General features: G+C 36.4%; 1 protein-coding gene across 4 annotated transcripts in view; it reads right to left on the reverse strand.

The window, feature by feature from the left end:
* The window catches only part of PTPDC1 (protein tyrosine phosphatase domain containing 1), a 90622-nt gene that overhangs the window by 46615 nt on the left and 17301 nt on the right, over positions 1-26706 (reverse strand). For 2 of the 4 annotated variants that reach the window (XM_067744884.1, XM_067744888.1), the window contains one exon: positions 3673-3760. The exons of 1 other annotated variant lie outside the window; for it this stretch is intronic. In XM_067744884.1, coding sequence (XP_067600985.1) covers positions 3673-3754 — 82 coding nt within the window. In that variant the 5' untranslated portion in view covers positions 3755-3760. Of the gene's footprint in view, positions 1-3672; positions 3761-6836; positions 6925-26706 lie in introns of those variants that run through there. One more of the 4 variants, XM_067744883.1, reaches the window with a different exon arrangement.

A 26706-nucleotide genomic window follows, 5' to 3' on the forward strand; every position in this document is an offset into this window, starting at 1 on the left:
GAGCACAGGCTTAGCAGCTGTGGCACATGGGCCCAGACGCTCCGTGCCACGTGAGATCCTCCGAGACCAGGGCTCGAACCTGCATCCTGTGCACTGCCAGGCAAACTCCCAACCACTGTACCACCAGGGAAGCCCTCAAGAATCTTTTTTGACCACAATACTATGAGACTCGAAATCAACCAGAAAAAAACTGCAAAAAACACAAACACATGGAGGTTAAACAAAATGCTACTAAACAAGTAATGGATCACAGAAGAAGTCAAAGAGGAAATTAAAAGAAAACCTAGAGACAAATGAAAACAAAACACGACAATCCAAAACCTATGGGATGCAGCAAAAAGTTCTAAGAGGGAAGTTTACACTAATACAAGCTTATCTCCGGAAACAAGAAAATCTCAAATAAACAACCTAACCTTATACCTCAAAGAACTAGAGAAAGAAGAACAAACAAAACCTGACGTTAGTAGAAGGAAAGAAATCATAAAGATCAGAGCAGAAATAAACAAAATAGGGATGACAAAAACAATAACAAAGATCAGTGAAACTAAAAGCTGGTTCTTTGAAAAGATAAACAAAATTGATAAACCTTTAGCCAGAATCATCAAGGAAAAGAGGGACAGGACTCAAAACCAATAAAAGTAGAAATGAAAAAGGAGAAGTTATAACTGACACCACAGAAATATAAAGGATCATAAGAGACTACTACAAGCAACTCTATGCCGATAAAATGGACAACCTGGAAGAAATGGACTAATTCTTAGAAAGGTACAAACTCCCAAGTCTGAACCAGGAAGAAATAAAAACTATGAACAGCCCAATTACCAGTAATGAAACTAAATCAGTAATGAAAAAAAAGAACTCCCCAACAAGTAAAAGTCCAGGACCAGATGGCTTCACAGGTGAATTCTATCAAACATTTAGGGAAGAGTTAACACCTATCCTCCTCAAACTATTCCAAAAATTTGCAGAGGAAGGAATACTTCCAACTCATTCTATGAGGCCAGCATCCCCTGATACCAAGATCAAAGAAAATTATAGGCCAATATCACTGATGAACATAGATGCAAAAATCCTCAACAAAATACCAAAATCCAAACCAAATCCAACAATATATTAAAAGGATCATATACCATGATCAAATGGGATTTATTCCAAGAATGCAAGGATTTTGCAATATCTGCAAATCAATCAATATGATATACCACATTAACAAACTGAAGAATAAAAACCATGTCATCATCTCAATAGATGCAGAAAAAGCTTTTGATAAAATCAAACATCCAGTTATGATAAAAACTCTCCAGAAAGTGGGAGTAGATGTAACATACCTCATCTTAATAAAGGCCATATATGACAAACCCACAGCTAACATCATACTCAATGGTGAAAAGCTGAAAGCATTTCCTCTAAGATTAGGAATAAGACAAGGATATCCACTCTCGCCACTTTAATTCAACATAGTTTTGGAATTCCTAGCCACAGCAATCAGACAAGAAAAAGAAATAAAAAGAATCTAAATTAGAAAGGAAGAAGTAAAACTGTTAATGTTTGCAGATGACATGATACTACACATAGAAAATCCTAAGGATGTCACCAGAAAACTACTAGAGCTGATTAATGAATTTGGTAAAGTTGAAGGACACAAACTTGATACACAGAAATCTGTTCATTTCCATACACTAACAATGAACTATCAGAAGGATAAATAAGGAAACAAGCCCATTTACCATTGCATCAAAAAGAATAACATACCTAGGAATAAACCTACCTAAGGAAACAAAAGACCTGTACTTAGAAAACTGTAAGACACTGATGAAAGAAACTGAAGATGACATAAACAGATGGAAAGATATACCATGTTCTTGGACTGGAAGAATCAATATTGTTAAAATGACCATACTGACCAAGGCTATCTACAGATTCAATGGAATCCCTATCAAAATACCAATGCCATTTTTCACAGAACTAGAATAAATAATTTTAAAAATTTGTATGGAAACAAAAGACCCCAAATAGCCAAAACAATCTTGAGAAAGAAGAACAGAGCTGGAGGTATCATGCTCCCTGACTTCAGACTATACTACAAAGCTACAGTGATCAAAACAGTATGATAGTGGCACAAAAACACATAGATCAATAGGGATAGAGAGCCTAGTATAAACTCAAGCACTTATGGTCACTTAATCTATGACAAAGGAGGCAAGAATATACAATGGGGAAAAGACAGTCTCTTCAATAAGTGGTGCTGGGAAAACTGGACAGCTACATGTAAAAGAATGAAATTAGAACATTCTGTAACATAATATACAAAAATGAACTCAAAATGAATTAAAGACCTAAATTTAAGACTGGTACTGTACAACTCCTAGAGGAAAACACAGGCAGAACACTCTTTGACATAAATTGTAGCAACAGTTTTTTGCATTTGTCTCCTAAAGCAAAGGAAATAAAAGCAAAAATAAATAAATGAGACCTAATTAAATCTAAAAGCTTTGGCACAGCAAAGGAAACCATCGACAAAATGAAAAGACAACCTACTGAATGGGAGAAGATAGCTGCAAATGATATGACCAATAAGCGATTAATATCCAACATATATTGATATAAACAGGTCATACACCTGATGAAAAAATGGACAGAACTGAACAGACATTTTTCCAAAGAGGAAATACAGATGGCCAACAGGCACATGAAAAGATGCTCAACATAGCTAATCAACAGGGAATTGCAAATTAGAACCACAATGAGATATCACCTCACACCTGTCAGTATGGCTATCATTAAAAAGAACACAAATGACAAATGTTGGCGAGGATGTGGAGAAAAGGGAAACTTTGTACACTGTTCGTGGGAATGTAAATTGGTGTGGCCACTGTGGAAAATAGTATAGAGTTTTCTCAAAAAACTAAAAATAGAACTACCATATAGAACTTCCACTCTTGGGTATATATCCAAAAGAAAGAAAAGCATTAACTCGAAAAGATACATGCACCCCAATGTTCACAGCAGCGTTATTTACAATTGCCAAGATATGGATGCAACCTAAGTGTCCATCAACAAATGAACGTTTAAAGAAGATGTGGCGTATATATACACAATGGAATTTATTCAGCCATAAAAAAGAACAAAATCTTGCCATTTGCAGTAACATGGATGGACTTGGAGGGCACTATGCTAAGTGAATAAGTCAGAGAAAGACAAGTACTGTACAATATCACTTATATGTGGAATATAAAAAATACAACAAACTAGTGAATATAACATAAAAGACTCACAGATATTGAGAACAAACTAATGGTTACCAGTGGTGGGGGGAGCAATACAGGAGTAGGGGACTGGGAGGTACAAACTACTGGGTGTAAGATAAGCTCAAGGATACATTGTACAACACAGGGAATATAGTCAACATTTTGTAAGAACTGTAAATGCAAAGTAACCTTCAAAAATTGTATAAAAAATTAAGGAATAAAAAAGGCTAAGGTCATTAATCAGGATTTTGAAAAGGAATTTTAACAGGTGAAAATAGTAAGGCAGAAATAAACAAAAGGCTGTAAGTAGTACCTGCAACTTGAGATTCCAATATGAAGAATCAGCCTTTTCTTTCATGTGTATTCATATAACTATTAAACTCTAGTTTACACAAAGACAAAAAGCATATTAAAGAACTATTACCTTTCATGTTTGCAGCATACCCACTGTTATTCACCAAAGTAGAATATGGTTGTTCATTTTGAGGCAAGACTCCCGCAGCCATGGTAGTCTGTTGGGGGAGAAAAGATTACTTTTTGAAGGTTTGCCTATAGAATATTCATATGCTAATCACGTATAATGTGCTAGACTTCTACTGTCTTATACAGCAGTCATTAGCTAAGGGGTTATTGAGCACTTGAAATGTGGCTAGTACAGATTTGAGATATGTTGTAGATAAAGAATACAAGATTTTGGAGACTTGTACAAAAAAAGAATGTAAAATATCTAATTTTTTACATTTATTTGGCATTGAAATATTTTTGATATATTGGGTTAAATACATTTTTAAAATTATTTTTCTGATTCTTTTTATTGTTACTGGCAAATCTAAATTTGAATATGTGGCTCACATGATATTCTACTGGACAGTGCTGTGCTAGACAGTAAGGACATTACAGAGAAAAATAAGACATACTCTTCCTATACATTTATAGTCTGTTGGGAAGATAAGATGTAGACACAAATAATGCTAATATGTGCTAAGTGTCACAAGGCAGTCTTGGACAAGCAAGACGGCTGTCCAATTTGAGGGTAGGTGCAAGGCTTGAAGAAGGAATTTGTACTTGAACTGGGCTCAAGGAGTAACATTTATTGTGGACATGACAGTACACTAGGCAATTAAACAGAAGCCCTCATTCTTTACTAAAAGTAAGGTAGATAGCTAGTGGGAAGCAGCCGCATAGCACAGGGAGATCAGCTTGGTGTTTTGTGACCACCTGGAGGGGTGGGATATGGAGGGTGGGAGGGAGATATGGGAACATATGTATAACTGATTCACTTTGTTATAAAGCAGAAACTAACACATCATTGTAAAGCAATTATACGCCAATAAAGATGTTAAAAAAAAAAAAGAGTTTACTGAGTTTATGACTTTACAGTTAACAGTCTTCATCTAGCTCATGCTAAGCTATATGGCTAAGTGTTCACTGTGTTCCTATGGTTTCTCCACTGAGGAAAGTGAAGTAAATCTTTTTATGTGTCAAAAAGCAAAAACTGCCACCTTTCTGAAGCCCCTATTATGTGTTGGATTGTGAAATAAGGAAAACACATTGATCTTTGTTCCCTGGTTCCTGACACAGAGCAACTAGACCATCGTAAATTCCTAAGTGATAGGAGCCCAAGGAGCCTCTTTTGTTCCAATTCTAATGAGGCAACTTTAACTCTACGTGGGCTACTGGATGGCTCCTGGATTGCACTGGTCACCAGAAAGACCAAGCCATGATTAGAAGCTTGGAATGTTCTAGAAGGGGAGAGTTGACTGTGACACAACAGAAAGTCACACACAATATTAACGTTTTTTTCTAAATAATGATTTTAATATTTTTCTTTGAAAAAGCACGTTTATTGTTTGGGCATCAATGACTGGGGGGGTCAAACTATAATTTTTATATGGTTATGTATTTTTTTTAAATGCTCTAAAAATCTGTTGAAATTTTTTGCACCAATAAATTAACAGTGGCAATTAATACAGCCTTAATATTTTTCCCTAGAGCATTTATTTTTGTGAGAAAAATCACTTCACAAATTTCAGGGGTCCTCCGAGAATTTCAAATTCACTAAAATTTTATTTCTAAAATCAAGTTTTATATGCTCAATAGGTATAAAATTTTTAATCTAAAGTCCTACTCAATGAAACTGTCTCCCTTCAAAAGAAATACAAGAATTAAAATCATAGAGGTGCTCTAACATGAAAGAAAAAAGAAATTCCTGCAATATTTATATACAAATCTGGTATCATACTAATTAATACAAAATTTTATAATGGGCATAACATTTCAAATGAATGTTACATAAAGACAAGAAGTCAATGGACTAATGGAACAAGTTGTTCCAGGAAACTCATTAGCAAAAACTTAATTTGAAAGAATATACATTATGATTAGATTTACAGTAAACATTTTTACCATATTACTTTTCAAAAATTTGAACTTTTAAAACATGTTTTGACCAAAAAACAATTTATCACCATGTTAGAACCATGGAATTTTAGAGCAGTCAGAGTTCTAGCCCAGGCTGTTTTGTAGATGAGGAGTTATAAAGCATATCCCAGGTGATCCAGCATGTGGTAACAAGGTAGAACCAGTTGTCACTTTTTCTGTGAAGGCTTCCCTGATGCCACCCTAAGCTCTTCAGCTGTAATGTAATGAAATGCGACTACTGGACTGGCTCCCCTGCACACCACGGGGTCTCGAGAGGAGAAGCCATGATTTGCTCATCTCTCTCTCTAAAGAAGGGGAGAGTCTGGTGTAAGGAACACATTCACTGCACATCTGTTGAGCTGAAATGGGCATACTAGACTGAGTTTCATGGATCTATTCATGTCTTATTTATGTGTGTATCCCCAAGACCTAGAGCTCACTGAAAACGTGGCTTTTCATGTTGTGGTTAAGACTCCCCGCTTCCAATGCAGGGGGCGCGGGTTCGATCCCTGGTCGGGGAATTAAGACCCCACATACTGTGCCGCGCAGCCAAAATAACAAACAAAAACAAAAAAACAGAAAAACTCCATTGCTTTAAAGAGTGTTGAATTAATTTTACTCTTTTGGGTAGCAAAAAGTACAAATATGATTGTGGACTGTCTTTAAAAACTTTCTTTTTAACTAGCCCCTCAGAAACTCAAAGTTGTAAGGAACCTCAGAAGTCGTCTATTAGAATCCTAACCCACAAGAGCATTCTCTCCACAATGTCTTTGAACAGTAACACTGACATTATCACACAGCTCTGGTAGTTAGAAAGCTCTTTATAACGTGGCCACTCTGTAATTTCTGCCCATTGGTGAGAAATATTTCTGCCCTTTGAGACTACACAGAACAATAAATAAACCCTTTCTTCCTCATATCAAAAGCTGGCTGGCAATCATCCCAAATTACATCTTCCCAGACTAAGGACCAGCAGTTCCTCCCCTCACCGTTTTTCATATGTAATGGTTCTAGACCTCACAGACCTGGATGCTGTTTTCTATTTACACTCTATAGTTATTCATATCCTAGTACTCAGAGCTGAGAGGTATCCCTCAGGTGGCGTGTGATCATCAAAAATTAGAACAAAAACAATCAGCTCCTCTGTCTGCAGTGAATGTGGCTTACCATCATATTTCAGCAGTCTCAAGCAGTTTTCAGCAGTCTCAAGACACATCAGGATACAATGGTTAAAAAAAAAAGGCTAAAAAATGATCTATAGTACATTTTGAGGTTAAAAAATGGACATTCAGTACAGATAATTAAACATATATAAAAGTTTAAAGTGAAATAAATGGTACAGAAGAAGAAGTAAAGTCTCCATTCCTATCTCCCAGCCCAAGTTTTACTCCCCAGAGGTAAACAATGTAAACATAGGCTTTAGTTCTTCCGGTGGGTAGTGACTATATGTACACCTCTGGTTATTATTTTATCATCTTTAAAATGATTCACCAGACTATTGAATTCCTGGTATAAAAGATGAGGAAATTGGCTCATTTACTCTACCAACCTCCTACCATGCCAAACCTTTCCCCATTTAATACATCATTATATTTTTAATTCTTCTGATTATCTTTGTAATTTTAAATAACATCCTTTAACCATCTTTTCTTCTATCAACTTTAAACAGTATCATGACTCCTTACCTTGTAAAATAAGAAAAGTAGTTTATCTGTATTATTCCATTTCACCTTTCCCCTCCACTTCCACGTTCTGCTAACTATATCATTTCTTATTTTTAAAGATTTTTAATTTTTAAGCTTTAGCTATATCTGTAATTAAGTTTCCCATGCTTTGTCTATAGGCTCATTCCAATATGTAAGATGAAATACAATATAATTATTGAGTGTATTAGATATTTTATATATATATATATATATCTGTATACACATATGTATAATCCATACATATTTACCTTAAAAATATTTTTTACCAAGTCTTATGCTTGGACTCATATAAAAAGAAGTGCAATCGTGTATCACAAAACCTGTGCTGCTCAAAGTAAAACATTCCAAGCATCAGTGTCAAGTGGATTATCCTTTATTTCATTAGCTGCTTAAAACAAGGGCAGATTTTGTTCTGCTGTAAATTTAGACAATGTATTTCTTATACAGACTTCCCCGTTGTTTGTTTGTTTTGCGGTACGCGCGCCTCTCCCTGCCGTGGCCTCTCCCGTTGCGGAGCACAGGCTCTGGATGAGCAGGCTCAGCGGCCATGGCTCAAGGGCCCAGCACGAACCAGCGTCCCCTGCATCGGCAGGCGGACTCTCAACCACTGCGCCACCAGGGAAGCCCTCAAATTCTTAATCATACTATCTACTTGCTTTTTAAAAATATTTTTTCCAAGCCCTTTGGGTTCCTAATTCTAATGTGGATGAAAAGCTTCCTAGGCCCACTAAACAGTTACCAACCTAGGATTTCTTTTAATTGCACCCCTGAGTTGAGGCCACTGTTCCTCAGATTCTGCTTTGGCTTTGCTCTATCCTCAAGTAATTTTTTCATGAAAGGTGAATGTACGACGAACTTTCTAAGTCCTCTCATTCTGAAAATATTTATTTTATCCTCATACTTAGATGATAATTTGGCTACTTACAGAATTCTACGTTGAAAGCCATATTATGTCATGTCTACTGTGTTTTAACAAACAACATTGCTGATGAGAAGTCTGGATGTCAATCAGTATATTAGAAACAGGCCCTTTTCATTAACCTTGATTATTAGTTCCTTCCAATATGTAGATTGAGTCTCCTTCAGAAGCTAAAATTGTCTGTGTACCAAGTACCATGATCTATATTTTAAGTGCTTTACTTTACAAAATCCACATCATTCTTACATAATCACTCTATGCAGTATATACTATTATTAGCTCCATTTTCTCAGGTGGGAAACCTTGCTTGAGATTACACATTTTCACTGGTAGAGCTGGGACATGAATACAGTCTGCACGCTTCTAATACCAATCCACTGTGCCCTACAGAAAGATCTGACCAATTTACACAATTTATTAAAAGACAAGTCTTTTCTCTCGTCCTCATCAATGCCAGCCATTTTAAACCTTTTTAACAGAATCATCTCATTATTGTTTTACTTTGCATTCTTAAGTGAGGCAAAGTAGTTTTTCAGAAGCTTTTTTAAAAACGTGAATTTCTTGTAAATAAACTGCCTGCTTCAGAATTTAGCCCTTTTCCTACTGGGACATTTGCCCCTTTCTTACAGACTTGCAAGATGTCTTTCTATATTAATATCAACTCTTCATCATATATGCTGCACATCTTTTTATTTATTTATGTTTGATGTGGACCATTTTTAAAGTCTTTATTGAACTTGTTACAATATAGCTTCTGCTTTATGTTTTGGTTTTTTGGCCTCAAGGCATATGGTATCTTAGCTCCCTGACCAGGGAACGAACCTGCACCCCCTGCATTGGAAGGTCAAGTCTTAACCACTGGACCACCAGGGAAGTCCCTGTACATCTTTTTAAAAATAGCTTACCATGTCTTAAATATGTTGTGTGTTTTGCCTAGCAGTCTTACTCTGTCCTGTAGTCCAGACTGTAAGATTTTTCTATTGACTTTTCTGGCTGCAGTGACACAATACAAAAAGCTTTCTCCAATATAAGCTGTAAATCCCAATTTAATGTCTCCCATTTGGGGGTGATAAATGCTGTCCCTTTTTTGCAGGTTAACAGTACTATTGCTAAAACATAAGTTAATCTACAAAATTAAAGATAGTCCATCTTTAAAGAATATCATATGTATCCTAATATGACTTTATAAAAGCCATCTTTAAAAGTAGTAAAATAAAATATTCTTATTTGTAAATTATCTACAATTGTAAAGCTTAAATACTATATTTTACCAAACAACACGACATGCTTTATATGAAAAAGTAATTCTTCTAACCTAGGAAAAACAGTGGAAGAATGGAAAATTTTCTTTAAAGGTGTTAGTAACCCAAGAGTTACTATACATGCGTACAGTTAAATTACCAATTTTCAAAGATCTGAAATATATAATAAACATTAGTTTGAGAAACAGAATATTTCAAGACCATTCAAAATCTAAGAGTTAAAACAGAAAATCAGCTCTATTTGTATCTGTAAGGCCATCAAAAGCATCCAGTGCAGATTCCTTTTCATTCTTCTCGCAGTTGCTGATCACTTGCCTTCATCTAAACTCTAGTAGCCTCAGTTCCACTGCTTTATAAATTAAACAGCTTTCCTGTTTTCCTGAACAACCAGTCAAACTTTCATCCTGTTTTACTTAATCCTTCTTTCTCCTCAAGGAAATCCTCATTACTTATTCAATAGGTCTCAATTGCTGACTTTTTTTCCCTTTCTCATTAGACTAGTTATTTGAAATCAGTATGGCAGCTCCAGAGCTGCCTTTATTTTAGGCTAATTTAGCCCATTGCTTAAGGCCATATCTTTCTAAGGCTTCCACCTGCTTCTCTGGGTATTATGAGGCCTTTCTTCTCTGGCTGGTGGGAACACGAACTATTTCCAGCCCCCTGAGTGCCCTGAAAACTGTTCTGTCTACTCCTTCCTGTATCTTTCCCTAGTCTTGAGTAATTTGCACAGGTCAGTACTCAGCCAAATACTTTAGGCCAGCGAAGACTTAAGGGCCCTCTGCACGTTTCTGAAGGCTCTCTTCACACTGCTCCCTTCTCTCCAGTACGCTACGCTGCAAATTCTAGCCACCCTGGCTCTCTACACATCTCTGAGAAGGCTCTGTTTAGGTACCCCTGCACTGCAGCCTACAGATTGCTTCCAGAGAGGCAGCTGGGGCAACCTTAGGCTCATCACATTTCTCTTCTCTCAGATATCACAATTCCAAGCTGCCTGCTTTCCAATGTCCAAAACCCATTTTTTATATATTTTGCCTGGCTTTATAGTTATTTCAGGCAGGAGGGTGATTCTGGTCTCTGTTATTTCATCTTGGTTGGAAGCAGAAATCTCCGTTGGCCCTCTTCAAATACCTCAAATTCAGGGGAACTCTGCAAGAGTGCTCATTGTGCATTGACTCTGCATAAAAACATTAATTTACTGTCCAATTATATACAGCTCAACTAGGTTAGTTAAACTATATGGTATAGTCAAAAGTTCTCTGTTTAAATCTTGACTCAGTTCATTGCCTTCTGTATGAACCATTTTGAGCTTCAATTTTATCTTCTGTAAAATGAGGATTATTATATCTACTTTCTTAGGATGCTGTGAAGATGAGAGGTTGTGTAAGTGTGTGTTTCTAGCACAATGTCCGGTATATAGGTATTCAATAAATGCTTATTTTCATTTGCAAGCCAGTATCTGTAATCTTTTTGTTTCTCTCCCTTCTGTCTATACTCACTTCATTTTCCTGTGATTTTTTATAAGAATCTGTAAAGGATTCCCTTCATTATCTGTAAAACAGTCCTGCCAGTAGTTAGTAATGGTTGAGCTTTTCAAGAAGATTTATAAAAACATTATCTCCATTCACAACTGAATTTATTTCATGTGCCTGGTTGTAGATTCAGGAGAAAAAGGGTTTGAATAGTAATCCTATCATTTCACTGCACCATCATATATTACTTAACTTCATGTTCTGATCCTTATGACAGATATTTTGCTCACTCTATCCTAGAATTTGCTTTTATTCCAAAAGTCCCTCAAAATGACTCAATTGTTAGGATTAATCACGCGCTATTTAGTACCTAATACTTAAAAGTTAGAGCAGCATGGACTATGACTCATACTGTTAAGAATCATCACAAAGTAAGAGTTCGATACAAAGTATGTTCTACTTCATAAAAAAGTCATTTCACACCAGAGACTGGGTTCTGAGGTGGACTGAGGAGTTCTTAGGTCACTACTTTCCCTTCCATCTTCCAGATACACAGTGATCTGCCAAAATCTACATGTGTATTTTTGGGAGAAAATTTGTGGGGATTACATTAAGAAGTGCCTGGGAAGTTAGAAGTGTGGTATAATCCTTCCTAGATTCTCAAAGCACTACCACTCCAACTTGCATCAGAATCACCTTGGGTGCTTGTGGAAAATGCAAATTCCTTGGCCCACCCTCAAAATGTCTGAGCTGGTAAGTTTGGTGTAACAATTTGTATTATCAAATTGTTATTATTATTGTTATTGTTATTATTACACGCCAGCTCATTCTGGTAAGAGGCCTTCTGCCCACACTTAAAGAAGTACAGTCAATATGATTAGATTCTACACAGCAACCATGACAGAAGAATTTGAGGCTGAAAAACTTAAGTTTGTAGGGGGAAAAACAGAGATGGAAGCCCAAGTCTATAAGCGAACCCATGAAACCTATATAAATATTTTTATGTTCATGAATAATAACTAAAACACATAAGCTTACTCGATGCCAGGCACTGTTCCAAATGCTTTATATATCCTAATTCATACAATATCCATGACAACACTATTAGGTGAATACTACCATTATTCCCATTTTAAAAAAATAATTTTATTTATTTATTTTTTTAACATCTGTATTGGAGTGTAATTGCTTTACAATGGTGTGTTAGTTTCTGCTTTATAACAAAAAAATAGCTTTATTTTTTAGAGCAGTTTTAGGTCCATAGCAAAACTGAGTAGAAGGTATGGAGATTTCCCATAAACCCCCACCCTACCTCGCACATGCACAGCCTTTTTCCCATTATCAACAATCCCCACCAAAGTGGTACATCTGTTGCAATAGATGAACCTACACTGACACATCATAATCACCCAGAGTCCACAGTTTACCTTAGGGTTCACTCTTGGTATTAGACACTGTGGAACTGGACAAATGCATGGCATGTATCCACCATTATAGTATCATACAGAATATTTTCACTACCTTAAAAATCCTCTATGCTCCACTTAGTTATGCTCCCTACCCCACCCCAGCAACCATTGATCTTTTTATTGTCTCCGTATTTTGGCTTTTCCAGAATGTATTGATAATACAGTTGGAATCATACATTATGTAGCCTTTTCATATTGGGTAATTTCACTTAGTAATATGGAAGTAAGGTTCTCCATGTCTTTTCATGGCTTGATAGCTAATTTCTTTTTAGTGCTGAACAATATTCCATTCTCTAGATGTAACAGTTTATTCACTAACCTAATTAAGAACTTGGTTGCTTCCAAGTTTTGGTAATTATGAATACAGTGGCTATAAACATCTGTGCGCAGGTTTTTGTGTGAGCATAGGTTTTACAGCTCCTTTGGGTAAACACCATGGAGCATGACTGCTGGATCATATGGTAAGAACATGTTTAGTTTGTACATTATTTCTATTTTACAGATTAGGAAACTAAGGCAAAGAGAAACCAAATAATTTGCCTGAAGTCACGTCTATTATTTGAATTGGGATTTGAGCTGGGATTTGAATTTACACAGTTTAGCTCCAGAGTTAGTGCTCTTAACCACTACACATACAGCTTCTCAACAATTAATAAAGACCTCACACTAAATAAAAGGAACGTCACTGTTAGTCAGCTACACTATGCATTGTAACCTGGCTACGCTGGATTCTGCACCATTTATAAATTCTTCATTTTCAAGAAACTCTTCAGATCTCCTTTCCACAGCAAAATTTTCAAATTTATTTTGCTCTTTGCAGGCAATCTGCTGATTCTCATTCCAAATCTTCATTCACTGCTGTACCAAAGACAAATATCAAGAACACAGCCCCTTTTAGGTTTAACACATTTTAGGTTCCTCCCTCCCAACAGAAAAAGAAATGCAGCTGGTCTGAACGTAACGTTATAAAATCTAAACATATTTTCAATAGAGTCGTTGGCACTTACTGGCTCTGTGATCTTAAGCACACTTACTAACATCTCTGAGACTCACTATCTGCTCTGCAGTAGTTATAAAGATTACCTGAGAGCCAGTACACAGATCTAACTCCATGCCTGATCCATAATTCAGTCTGTTCTCAAGACAGCAGCCAGAGTGATCTTGTTAACTTCATGTCACCCTTCTCTTCAAAACCCTTCTAGTCACCCTATTTACAATTTAAACCAGCTCCCCTTCCCTGTTCCACTTTTCTCTTCAGGACTTATGAATAGCACATTACATAATTTACTTATTTATCCTGTTTATCATCTGCCTTTCTCTACCCAATGAAGACATAGATTTTTGTCTGCTTTGTCAACTGTTATGCCTCAAAAGCCCAGAAAAGGACCTGTCACTAGTAGGTGCTCAAAGATTTGTTGAACAAATACATGAATATATGTTCAATAAAAAGTAGCTGCCACGACACCACCATCATTTAATCTCTTTGAACCTCAGCTTTTTAATCTGTAAAGGAGGCATAGTAATAGTGCTTTACTTATCTCAAGATTATCGCTAAAAGCCTATTTATTACATGACAGTACCACTACGCAAATGCAAGGAATGGCATTCTCACTATCTTAGCTTTCCTGATCACAGTTATATCTCCAACTGCTCACCTATTTTCAAACTGACAAATTTGTATTTCTTCTAATTCCCTGAGGTGTGTAGCTGTTTTTCTTCAGCCAGCCAAATACACATGATGACAATAAATTCAACCCTCAGCCCAAATTTTCTCTCCTTTAGGATGCCTTCGTAATACCAATTACACTGTTTATTCACATCCCCTTATCATGAAGGGCTGACTGAAGATTTATCTAGTGGCCCGGATGCTATAAAACATAGCTTCCTAATACCACAGTAGTATTTTGTTCTTAAAAGAATTAAAGCACTCCTTATGACCTTTTATGTAGTAAAACAAAACCAAACCAGGTTACTTTTAAACTGTAAGTCCTCACCTCTGAATCTGCAACCTCAAAAAAACAAAACAAAAAACTCCAAAAACAACAAAAAAAACCCAAACCCCCAGAACTATATAAAATCCCCTATCTCCTCAAATCACTTCCGGAGGGCAGGTAGGCAACATTTAAAAAACACCTTTTCTTTTTTAAATCCCTCCAGCCTTTCTAACTATGTAAGTCCTCAGGGAAAGAACTAAGGACTGCTTTGAATATACGATATGTCTAGCAGTTTGCTATGAACTTCACTGGCTTCTGTGATCTCACACCTTAAATACACCTTAGGCAGGGTCCCTGTCTCTCAGGAGACTCATCACAGATCAGGGAAAAACAATACTACAGTAGGATTCTCACCATTTCATCATTTAAAGAAATATGCTGTTTGTTTCAGATTCTTCAGAAAACACATTATGATAAAGCAGATAGGTAAGATATTAACAATAGGTGAAGCTGGTTTTCACAAGCAAGGTTTCCATACTCCCTAGCCTTTTCCCACAAAAAACCACATCTGGCTGGTTATTCCTACAGAGTTGAACCAACCTCACGTGAACATCACCACGACAGATACTTCTAAACTCATAAGGAGGTCAACAATTCCTAATTCAACACTCATCAGAATCACTTGGAGGGCTTTCTTAAAAACCCAGACTGCTAGGCCCCACCCCCAGAATTTCCACTCAGTAGGTCTGAGTGGGGCTGAGAATCTGCATTTTTAACTAGTTTCCAGTGATGCTGATGCTTTGAGAACTACTGCATTAGGTAAGCAATCTGCATTTACCTAACAACACATATTCTATAGGTTATTGTCAAAGAGTGTCTCCTGGGTTCTGTTAAAACCTGTCACACAAGCAAACCTTGCTTTTTTTCTGAGCCAATCTTCGCAATGTCTTGAAATACATTAAGGAGTCCTACATCATCAACCAGACCTAGAAAAAGCCTCATGTTCCTGGGTGAGACCTGGGCACTAACGTTCCTACCAAAATTCTATTTTAAACCAAACACATCACCTGGAATCAGGGCATTGCTATGCAAGTGGTATCAGCAAGAAGAAAGACTCTCCACATCAGCCACTTTTTAGTCAAGCACCACACCCCGCATCATTTTGGAGACCATAATTAGGATTCCTAACCAACAGATGTTTATTATCTGAATATTCCTTTTAGTAAGTATATAAGTATTACAGACATATAATTACATTCACCTTTAAATACACATATTGTGACACTGTTTAGAATGTTTTAAATAAATTGCAGCTAGTTCAACATGAAAAGCTTAAACTACTAGATGAAGCAGAGTTTACTATTCACTTTACTATCCCCATTTATTTACAGACTGGGAAGGATAACAAGATTTTACACCTCTTAAATTCCTGAACTACTTCTCAAAGAAAAAGCCATCCTGTGAAACATATTTCAAATACCTGGGTGACAAGCTTGGATGACTTAAAACATATGCAGGTGTGTAGCTCCTGGGACACCACAGGCTTAGATTAGACCTTCTATAGCAAGATAGAGAATATCTGGTTTAAGTAGTAGATTGAACTCATACACTAGCTTCCCCTTCCTCCTAAGACCCTGGTGAGAAAAAATTTTAAAAAGAATAAGCTCGGGGCTTCCCTGGTGGCGCAGTGGTTGAGAGTCCGCCTGCCGATGCAGGGGACACGGGTTCGTGCCCCGGTCTGGGAGGATCCCACATGCCGCGGAGCGGCTGGGCCCGTGAGCCATGGCCGCTGAGCCTGCGCGTCTGGTGCCTGTGCTCCACAATGGGAGAGGCCACAACAGTGAGAGGCCCGCGTACTGAAAAAAAAAAAAGAGTAAGCTCACAGAGCAAGTAGCAAGAGTCTTCAATGGATTTTGGAAGAAAGAAAGCAGATGAAAGTAAAGAGGCAACTAAAACTGAGTGGCCTAAAATACGACCATGAAGAGGGTAACAACAGATGGTTATGCCTCATCAGAAAAGATGGAAGACAGTGAGATGACCACCTTCGAAGTGCTGAAAGAAATACATGGTCAACCAAGAATTCTATAACCAGCTAAATTCTCCTTGAAAAATGAAGGCGAAATTAAGACACCTCCAGATTTAAAAACAAACAATCCAAAACCATAAAACAGATATGAGAGAATTTGTTGCTAGCAGACCTGCCCTATGAGAAATACTAAAGGAAATCCTTCAGGCCGAAATGAATGACATTATAGGGTAACTTGAATCCACACAAAGAAATAAAAAGCACCAGAAAAAGTTAACTAAATGGGTATTATGAGAATAAATATAACTCTTTAAATATAACACTTTTCTTGACCAGTTTTAAGACACTTGCATAAAGCAATAATTATAAAAATAGGCTGATAAGCATATAAAAGTATAATTTGATGACAGTAATAGTACAAAAGAGGGAGAAGGCAATGCAGATATACTGGAGGAAAGGTTCTGTATACTTCAATTAAACTAGTATTAATCTGAACGAGGCTCTTTTAAGAGCTAATTGTAATCCTAAGGTGAGTGCTAAGAAAATAATTGAAAATAAACAGAAAAGAAAGAAAAAGGAAATTGGAAAGGCATAATCAAAAATATCTAACACAACAGAAGGCAAGAATCAAGGAATAAAGGAATGCAAAAGCTGCAAGACATATAAAAACAAGAAAAGGGCAGGTGTAAATTTATCAGTAATTACACTAAGTGTAAGTGGATTACATACCCCAATCAAAAGTCAGAGATTGGCAGAATGGATTTAGAAAATGAACCACCTAAAATATATATATATAAGACCTACATGAGGAAAACTACAAAACACTAATGAACAAAATCAAAGAAGAACTAAGTAAATGGAAAAATAGTCCATGTTCATGGACAGGAAGATTCAATATTGTCAAGATGTCAGTTCTTTCCAACTTGATCTATAGATTCAATGCAATCTCAGCCAGAAAAATCCCAGCAAGTTATTTTACGGACATCAACAAACTGATTCTAAAGTTTATATGGAAAGGCAAAAGACGTAGGATAGCCAACACAATACTGAATGAGAAGAACAAAGCTGGAATACTTACACTACCTGACTCCAAGACTTACTATAAAGCTACAGTAATCAAGACAATGTGGTACTGGCCAAAATAACAGATCAATGGACCAAACAGAGAACCCAGCAATAGACCCACATAAATACAGTCAACTGATCTTTGACAAAGGAGCAAAGCTATACAGTCTCTTCAACAAACGGTGCTGGAACAACAGGATGTCCATAAGAAAAAAACATTAATCTAGACATAGACCTTAGACTCATCGCAAAAATTAACTCAAAATCAATGATAGGCCAAAATGTAAAACACAAAACTATAAAACTTCTATAAGATAATATAGGAGAAAACCTTGGGAACAGTGATGCCTTTTGAGATACAACACCAAAGACAAAATCCATAAAAGAAATGACTAATAAGCTGGACTTAATTAAAATTAAAAACTTCTGCTCTGTGAAAGACAAAGTCAAAAGAAAGAGAAGACAAATAATGGACTGGGAAAAAACATTTGCACAAGAGATATCTGGTAATGGACTATTATGCAAAACATACAAACAACTCTTAAAATTCAACAATAAGAGAACAAACACCTGAGTAAAAACTGAGCCAGAGACCTTAACAGAGACCTCACCAAAGAAAATACATGGCAAATAATCTTATGAAAAGGAGCTCCACATCATATGTCATCAGAGAAATGCAAATTAATACAACAATGAGATACCATTACACACCTATTAGAATGGCTAAAACCTGGAACACTGGTAACACCAAATGCTGGTGAGAATGTGGAGCAATAGCAACTCTGTACATTACTAGTGGAAATGTGAAATGGTACAGACACTTTGAAAGAGTTTGGTGGTTTCTTACAAAACTAAACATACTCTTAGTATATAATCCAGCAGTTACGCTCCTTGGTATTTTCCCAAAGGAGTTGAAAACTATGTCCACACAAAAACCTGCACACAAATGTTTATAACAGATTTATAATACTTGGAAGCATCAAGATGCCCTTCAATAAGTGAATGAATAAACAAGTTGCAGTATATCCAGGTAATAGAATATTATTCAGCACTAAAAAGAAATGAGCTATCAAACTATGAAAAGACATGAAGGAATCTTAAATGTATTATCACTAAGTGAAAGAAGTCAATCTGAAAATGCTACATACTATATGATTCCAACTATATGACATTCTGGAAAAAAAAGAAACTATGAAGACAAAAAGATCAGTTTTTGCTGGGGATGGGGGAGGCAAAGAGATAAGAAGGGATGAATAGGCAGAGCAAGAGGATTTTTAGGGCAGTGAAAATACTCTGTATGATGTTCTAATGATAACTATGTCATTATACATTTGTCCAAATCCATAAAATGTACATCAAGAATGAACCCTAAGGGAAACTATGGCTGACTATGATGTATCAATGTAGGTTCATTGATTATAACAAATGTATCATTCTGGTGTGTGATGCTGATAATGAGAGATGCATCTGTTGGGGCAGGGGATATATGGGAAATCTCTGTACCTTCCTCTCTCTGTACCTTCACAATTTTGTTATGAACTTAAAACTGATCTAAAAAAATTAATCTTAAAAACATGGACCCAAAAAACATAAAACAAAAAGGCATAAATAGGATTCCATTCAAAAAAATAAATCCAACTATATGCTATCTACAAAAGACAAGTTAGATTCAATGACACAAACAGGCTAAAAAATAAAAGAAAAATATAGACCATGCAAGCAATAACCAAAATAGAACTGAGAAGCCTATACTAATATCACACAAAATTCTATAAGGCAAAAATTGTTCCTAGAAACAAAAGAAAGATATTTTACAATGATAAGAGGATCGATTCATCAGGAAGATATAGTGACTATAAGTATACTTGCACTTATAAAGAGAGCCCCAAAATACATGAAGTAAAACTGAAAACCTGAAGGGAGAAATAGACAATTCAACAAAAATAGTTGGAGACTTCAATACCTCTCTTATAAGAATGGGTTGAAAGCAAGGCAGATCAACAAAAAAGAGCTAATTTATTGAAGAATACCATAAACTACCTTGTCATAGCAGATATCTACAGAATACTCTAGATCCAAAAAGAACAGAATACACATCCTTCTCAAATGCACATGAAACATTCTCCATGACAGACCATGTGCTAGGTGAGAAAACAAACCTCAATAAACTAAAAAAGAATTAAATCATGCAAAGTATGTTCTTTGACCACAATGAAATTAAATTTGAAATCAGTAACAAAAGAAAATGTGGAAAATGACAAATATATAAAAGTCAAGCAACATATGCTTAAATAACCAATGGGTCAAAGAGGAAAACACAATGGAAAACATAAAGTACTTTGGGATGAATGAAAAAAACAAAAAAAAAAATCAAACCTTATGATACACAGCTATGCTGATACATAGCAGTGCTAAAGAGAAATTTATAGCTGCAAATGCTATATTAGAAAGAGAAAGAATTCAACTCAATAACCTTCCACCTTAAGTAACTGGAAAAAAGAAGAGCAAGATGAACCCAAAGCAAGCAGAAAGCAGGAAATGCAAAAGATTAGAATGGGAAAAAAAGAGATAGAGAAAAGTCATGCAGAAAAATCAACTAACCCAAAAGTTGGTTCTTTAAAAAATCAACAAAATAGACAGACTTTTAGCGAGACTTCTCCCCACCGCAAAAAAGAGAAGACTCAAATTATAATAATAAAGAGGGAATATTATAACCAGAAATAAAAAGGATTATAAGAGAATACTATGAAGAAAAGTATGCCAACAAATAGGTAAGAAAGATTTAAAAAGTTCCTAGAAAGACACAAACTACCAAGAATACCTTTGAGAAGAAACAAAATCTGGGAGAGTGATGTCAGCAGCACAGTGAAATGAGACACTCCCTTTCAATCTACAACCAGTAAAATATCCATAACTCAACTAGGGCCCCTCTACTCAACACAATAGGATGCTGAAGAATACCACACACCTGTACACCAAAAGGTGGGTGGACTGTAACACATAGAGGCAGAACTGAGGGAACAATAGAGGCAGTGCCTGCAATCCTAGCACTCCAGCCACAACAGCTAAGCCCACAGCCCTAGAAAACCAGGTAGCAACAGAGGAGGTGGTATACGTGACTCTGACCTCCCAGCAGGAGTGGCGCCCATGGCCACTGGTAACTGGGCAGCAGCAGTACTAGGGCCCAGGATCCCATCCCCCAAGTCACTGAGGCGTCCACAACTCTGGCCAACTGCTACAGTGCCCACAGTGGTGGAGCCTGTGAACCTTACAATACCAGATACAAGCAGAGGTGCCTGCATGACCCCAACTCCCCATCCCCACCCTTGGTTGTGAAGCCTGTGATTCAGAGAATTCTGGACGCGGCAGAAGAGCCCATCATCCCTGTGCCCCAGGAGGCAATGCCACTGACCCTGAAGGCACAAGAAGCGATAATGAGGGTATGGGGCAATACCTCTGATACTGGAAAACAAAAGAAAATCCTCTAATTTCTTACTTGTTGAGTTATTAGAATCCAGTCGGAAAGTATTTGCTTCTTCAAATGCACCAGCAGAGGAACAACTCATCAGGCATCCTAAAGAACCACAGTAACACTGTATCACAAAAAGAAAATGACAATTCCCCAAAAACCAACAGAAAATTGTGGAGCATTATGATCTAATAGAGAATTCAAAATAGCTGTCATGAAGAAATTCCACAAGTTACAAGAAAACTCAGAAAGGCTCAATTTCAATTAGCTCAGGAATAAAATTAATGAACAGAAAGAACACTTTACCAAAGAGACTGAAATTCTAAAAAAGAACCCAACAAACTCTGGAGCTGAAGAACTCAATACATGAAATAAAGAATGTACTAGAAAGCACTGGAAATAGAGCAAACCAGATACCACAAAAATACAAAGAATTATAAGAGAATCTTATGAACAGCTATGTAGCAACAAACTGGACAACCTAGAAGAAGCAAATTCTTAGAATAATATAACCTTCCAAAACTGAATCATAAAGACAGAGATTGAAACAGTAATATAAAAACCTCCCCCAAAACAAAAGACCAGGACCAGAGAGCTTCACAGGTGAATTCTATCAAGCATTCAAAGAAGATTTAATATCTATCCTATCAAAGTCTTCAGAAAAATAAAGAAGAAGGAATGCTTTCTAACTCATTTCATGAAGCCAATGTCACTCTGATACCAAAACCAAATGAAGACAACACACAAAAGAGAAAATTACAGCCAATATCTCTGATAAACACACACGCAAAAATCCTCAACAAAATATTGGCAAACTAAATACAACAGTATATTCAAAGGATCACACACCATGATCAGGTGGGATTTATTCCAGAGAGGCAAGGATGGTTCAATATCCTGAAACCAATCACAATGATACATCACATTAATAAAATGAAGCATAAAAACATAAGATCATCTGAATACATGCAGAAAAAGCATTTGGTAAGATTCTAACACCCATTTGTGATAAAAACTCAATAAAGTGAGTATAGAACATACCTCAACATAATAAAGGCCATATATGACAAAAGCACAGCTAACATCACCCTCATTGGTGAAAAACAGAAAACTATCCCATTAAAATTAGGAATAAGGACTTCTCCAGTGGCGCAGTGGTTAAGAATCTGCCTGCCGATGCGGGGGACATGGGTTCGATCCCTGGTCCGGGAAGATCCCACATGTCACAGAGCAACTACACCCGTGCGCCACAACTACTGAGCCAGCACTCTAGAGCCTGTGAGCCACAACTACTGAGCCCACATGCCACAACTACTGAGACTGCGCACCCTAGAACCCGCGCACTGCAACTACTGAGCCCACGTGCCACAACTACTGAACCTGCACGTCGCCAACTACTGAAGCCCACACACTCTAGAGACAGTGTGCCACAACTACTGAGCCTGTGTGCTGCAACTACTGAAGCCCGCATGCCTAGAGCCTGTGCTCTGCAACAAGAGAAGCCACCACAATGAGAAGCCTACACACTTGCAACGAAGAGTAGCCTCTGCTCGCCACAAATAGAGAAAGCCCGTGCGCAGCAATGAAGACCCAATGCAGCCAAAAAACAAATAAAACTTTAAAAAATTTTAAAAATTAAAATAAAATTAGGAATAAGACAAAGATGCCCACTCTTGCCACTCCTGTTCAACATAGCATTGGAAATCCTAGGTAGAGCAATTAGATAAGAAAAAGAAATAAAACACTGTTACTATTTGTGGATGGTATGATTATATGTTAAAAACCCTAAAGACACCACCACAAAATTATTAGAAGTAATAAACAAACACAGCAAAGTTGCAGAATACAAAATCAACATACACAAATTTGTGGTGTTTTTAACACACTAACATTGAGCTAACAGAAAGAGAAATTAAGAAAATAACCCCACTTACAATCACAACAAAAAGAATAAAATAGCTAGGAATAAAGTTAACCAAGGAGGTGAAAGATCTGTACATTGAAAACTATAACACACTGTTGAAAAATACTGAAGAAGAGATAAATAAATGGAAATATATTCTGTGCTCACAGACTGGAAGAATTAACATTGCTCAAATGTCCTAAAGCAATCTCAGGTTTGAAGTAATCCCTATCAAAAATTCCAAGGACATTTTTCACAGACACAGAACCAAAACTTCTAAGACTTATATGGAACCACAAAAGACCCCTGAAGAGCCAAAATAATCCTGATGGAAAAAAAACAAACAAAGCTGGAGGTATCACACACCCCGATTTCAAATATTACAAAGCCATAGTAACAAAACAGCATGGTATTGGCAGAAAAAGTTACATAGATCTATGCAACAGAACTGACAGCAAGAAATAAACCCACACATATATGGATAACTAATTTATGACAAAGGAGCAAAGAAAATACAATGGAGAAAGCCTAGTCTTTTCAATAAATGGTGATGGGAAAACTGGACAATCACATGCAAAAAAAGAAAAATGAAACTAGACCACTATCTCACATCATACACAAAAATCAACTCAAAGTAGATTAAAGACTTGAATGTAAGATTTAAAACCATAAAACTCCTGGAAGAAAACATAGGCTGTATGCTCTTTGACACTGATCTTATTATTTTTCTAGATAATGTCTCCTCAGGCAAGAGAAACTAAAGCAAAAATAAACAGGACTCCATCAAACTAAAAAGCTTCTGCACAGCAAAGGAAAATGTCAACAGAACGAAAAGACACCCTACTGAATGGGAGAAGATATCTGTAAATCATATATCCAATAAGGGATTGATATCCAAAATACATAAAGAATTCATACAACTTAACAACAAAAAAACCATATGACCTTATTTAAAAGTGGGCAAAGGAGCTTCCAAAAGAAGACATACAGAATGCCAACAGGCACATGAAAACAACACTATTTATTAGAGAAATGCAAATCAAAACCACAATGAGATACTAACTCATGCTTGTTAAAATTAACAAGCTATGATCAAAAAGGCAAGAAATAACAAGTTTTAGCAAGTATGTGAAGAAAAGGGAATGCTCATACACTATTGGTGGGAATGTAAATCGGTGTAGCCACTAGGGAAAACAGTATGGAGATTCCTCAAAAAATTAATAGAACTACAATAAGGTCCAGCTATCCCTCTTTTGGCTATTTATCCAAAGAATACAAAAACACTCGCTCCAAAAGATACACGGACCCCTGTGATCATTGTGGCATTATGTACAATAGCCATGATATGAATATAACCTAATTGCCCATCTTGTGATGAGTGGAGAAAGAAGGTGTAGATAGATAAATAGATAGATGTGTATATACTAGAATACGCACTACTCAGCCATAGAAAAAGAAAGAAATCTTGCCATTTCTTTCAACATGGATGGACCTTGAGAGTATTATCCTAAGTGAAATATGTCAGATGAATAAAGACAAATATCATATAATTTCACTCATGTGGAATATAAAAAACAAATTTTAAAAAGTTGAATAAACTAAACCAAACATAGATACAGTGAGCGTAGTGGTTACCAGAGAGGAAGGTGTGTTGTGGCAGGGGGGTGAAATGGGTAAAGGGGGTCAACTATGTGGTGACAGGTGGAAACTAAATTTTTGGTGAGCTGTAATGTATACAGAAGCAGAAGTATATTATTGCACACATGAAGCTTATATAATGCTATAAACCAATGTTACCTCAATAAAGAAATAATTAAAACAAAGAAAAAAATAGAAAATCTGAATAGACCTATATCAAGTAAAGAAACTAATTATTCCAAAAACCTGCCACAAAAAAAGCACCAAGCCTAGATGGTTTTACTGGTGAGTCCTACCAAACATTAAAGAATTAACACCAATCCTTTTCAAGCTCCTCAAAAAACAGAAGAGGAACATGTCACAATTCATTCTACGAGTACAGAATTACACTGATACTAAAATGAGAAAAACAACACAAGAAAATTATAGACCAGTATCTCTTATGAATATGGAAGAAAAAAATCCTCAAAATATATTAGCAACAAACCAAATGCAACAACATACAGAAAAGTATACACACCATGATAAAATGGAATTTATCTCAGGAACATGAGGTTGGTGTAACACTCAAAATCAATAAAATACCTCATATCAGTGGAATAAATGACAAAAACCACATGATCATCTCAACAGACACAAAAAGCATTTGACAGGCCATATATGAGAAACCCACAGCCAACATTGTCCTCAATAGTGAAAAACTGAAAGCATTTTCACTAAGATCAGGAACAAGACAAGGTTGCCCACTCTCACCACTCTTATTCAACATAGTTTTGGAAGTTTTAGCCACAGCAATCAGAGAAGAAAAGGAAATAAAAGGAATCCAAATCGGAAAAGAAGTAAAGCTGTCACTGTTTGCAGATGACATGATACTATATATAGAGAATCCTAAAGATGCTACCAGAAAACTACTAGAGCTAATCAATGAATTTGGTAAAGTAGCAGGATACAAAATTTATGCACAGAAATCTCTGGCATTCCTACACACTAAGGATGAAAAATCTGAAAGTGAAATCAAGAAAACACTCCCATTTACCACTGCCACAAAAAGAATAAAATATCTAGGAATAAACCTACCTAAGGAGACAAAAGACCTGTATGCAGAAAACTATAAGACACTCATGAAAGAAATTAAAGATGATACAAATAGATGGAGAGATATACCATGTTCTTGGATTGGAAGAATCAACATTGTGAAAATGACTCTACTACCCAAAGTAATCTATAGATTCAATGCAATCCCTATCAAACTACCACTGGCATTTTTCACAGAACTAGAACATAAAATTTAACAATTTGTATGGAAACACAAAAGACCCCGAATAGCCAAAGCAATCTTGAGAACGAAAAACGGAGCTGGAAGAATCAGGCTCCCTGACTTCAGACTATACTACAAAGCTACAGTAATCAAGACAGTATGGTACTGGCACAAAAACAGAAAGATAGATCAATGGAACAGGATAGGAAGCCCAGAGATAAACCCATGCACATACGGTCACCTTATCTTTGATAAAGGAGGCAGGAATGTACAGTGGAAAAGGACAGCCTCTTCAATAAGTGGTGCTGGGAAAACTGGACAGGTACATGTAAAAGTATGAGATTAGATCGCTCCCTAACACCATACACAAAAATAAGCTCAAAATGGATTAAAGACCTAAATGTAAGGCCAGAAACTAATAAACTCTTAGAGGACAACATAGGCAGAACACTCTATGACATAAATCACAGCAAGATCCTTTCTGACCCACCTCCTAGAGAAATGTAAATAAAAACAAAAATAAACAAATGGGACCTATTGAAACTTCAAAGCTTTTGCACAGCAAAGGAAACCATAAACAAGACCGAAAGACAACCCTCAGAATGGGAGAAAATATTTGCAAATGAGCAACTGACAAAGGATTAATCTGCAAAATTTATAAGCAGCTCATGCAGCTCAATATCAAAAAAACAAACAACCCAATCCAAAAATGGGCAGAAGACCTAAATAGACATTTCTCCAAAGAAGATATACAGACTGCCAACAAACACATGAAAGAATTCTCAACATCATTAATCATTAGAGAAATGCAAATCAAAACTACAGTGACATATCATCTCACACCAGTCAGAATGGCCATCATCAAAAAATCTAGAAACAATAAATGCTGAGGGTATGAGAGGGTATATGAGAGGGTATG

Source organism: Pseudorca crassidens, chromosome 7 (assembly GCF_039906515.1).
Source record: "Pseudorca crassidens isolate mPseCra1 chromosome 7, mPseCra1.hap1, whole genome shotgun sequence".
NCBI lineage: Eukaryota > Metazoa > Chordata > Mammalia > Artiodactyla > Delphinidae > Pseudorca > Pseudorca crassidens.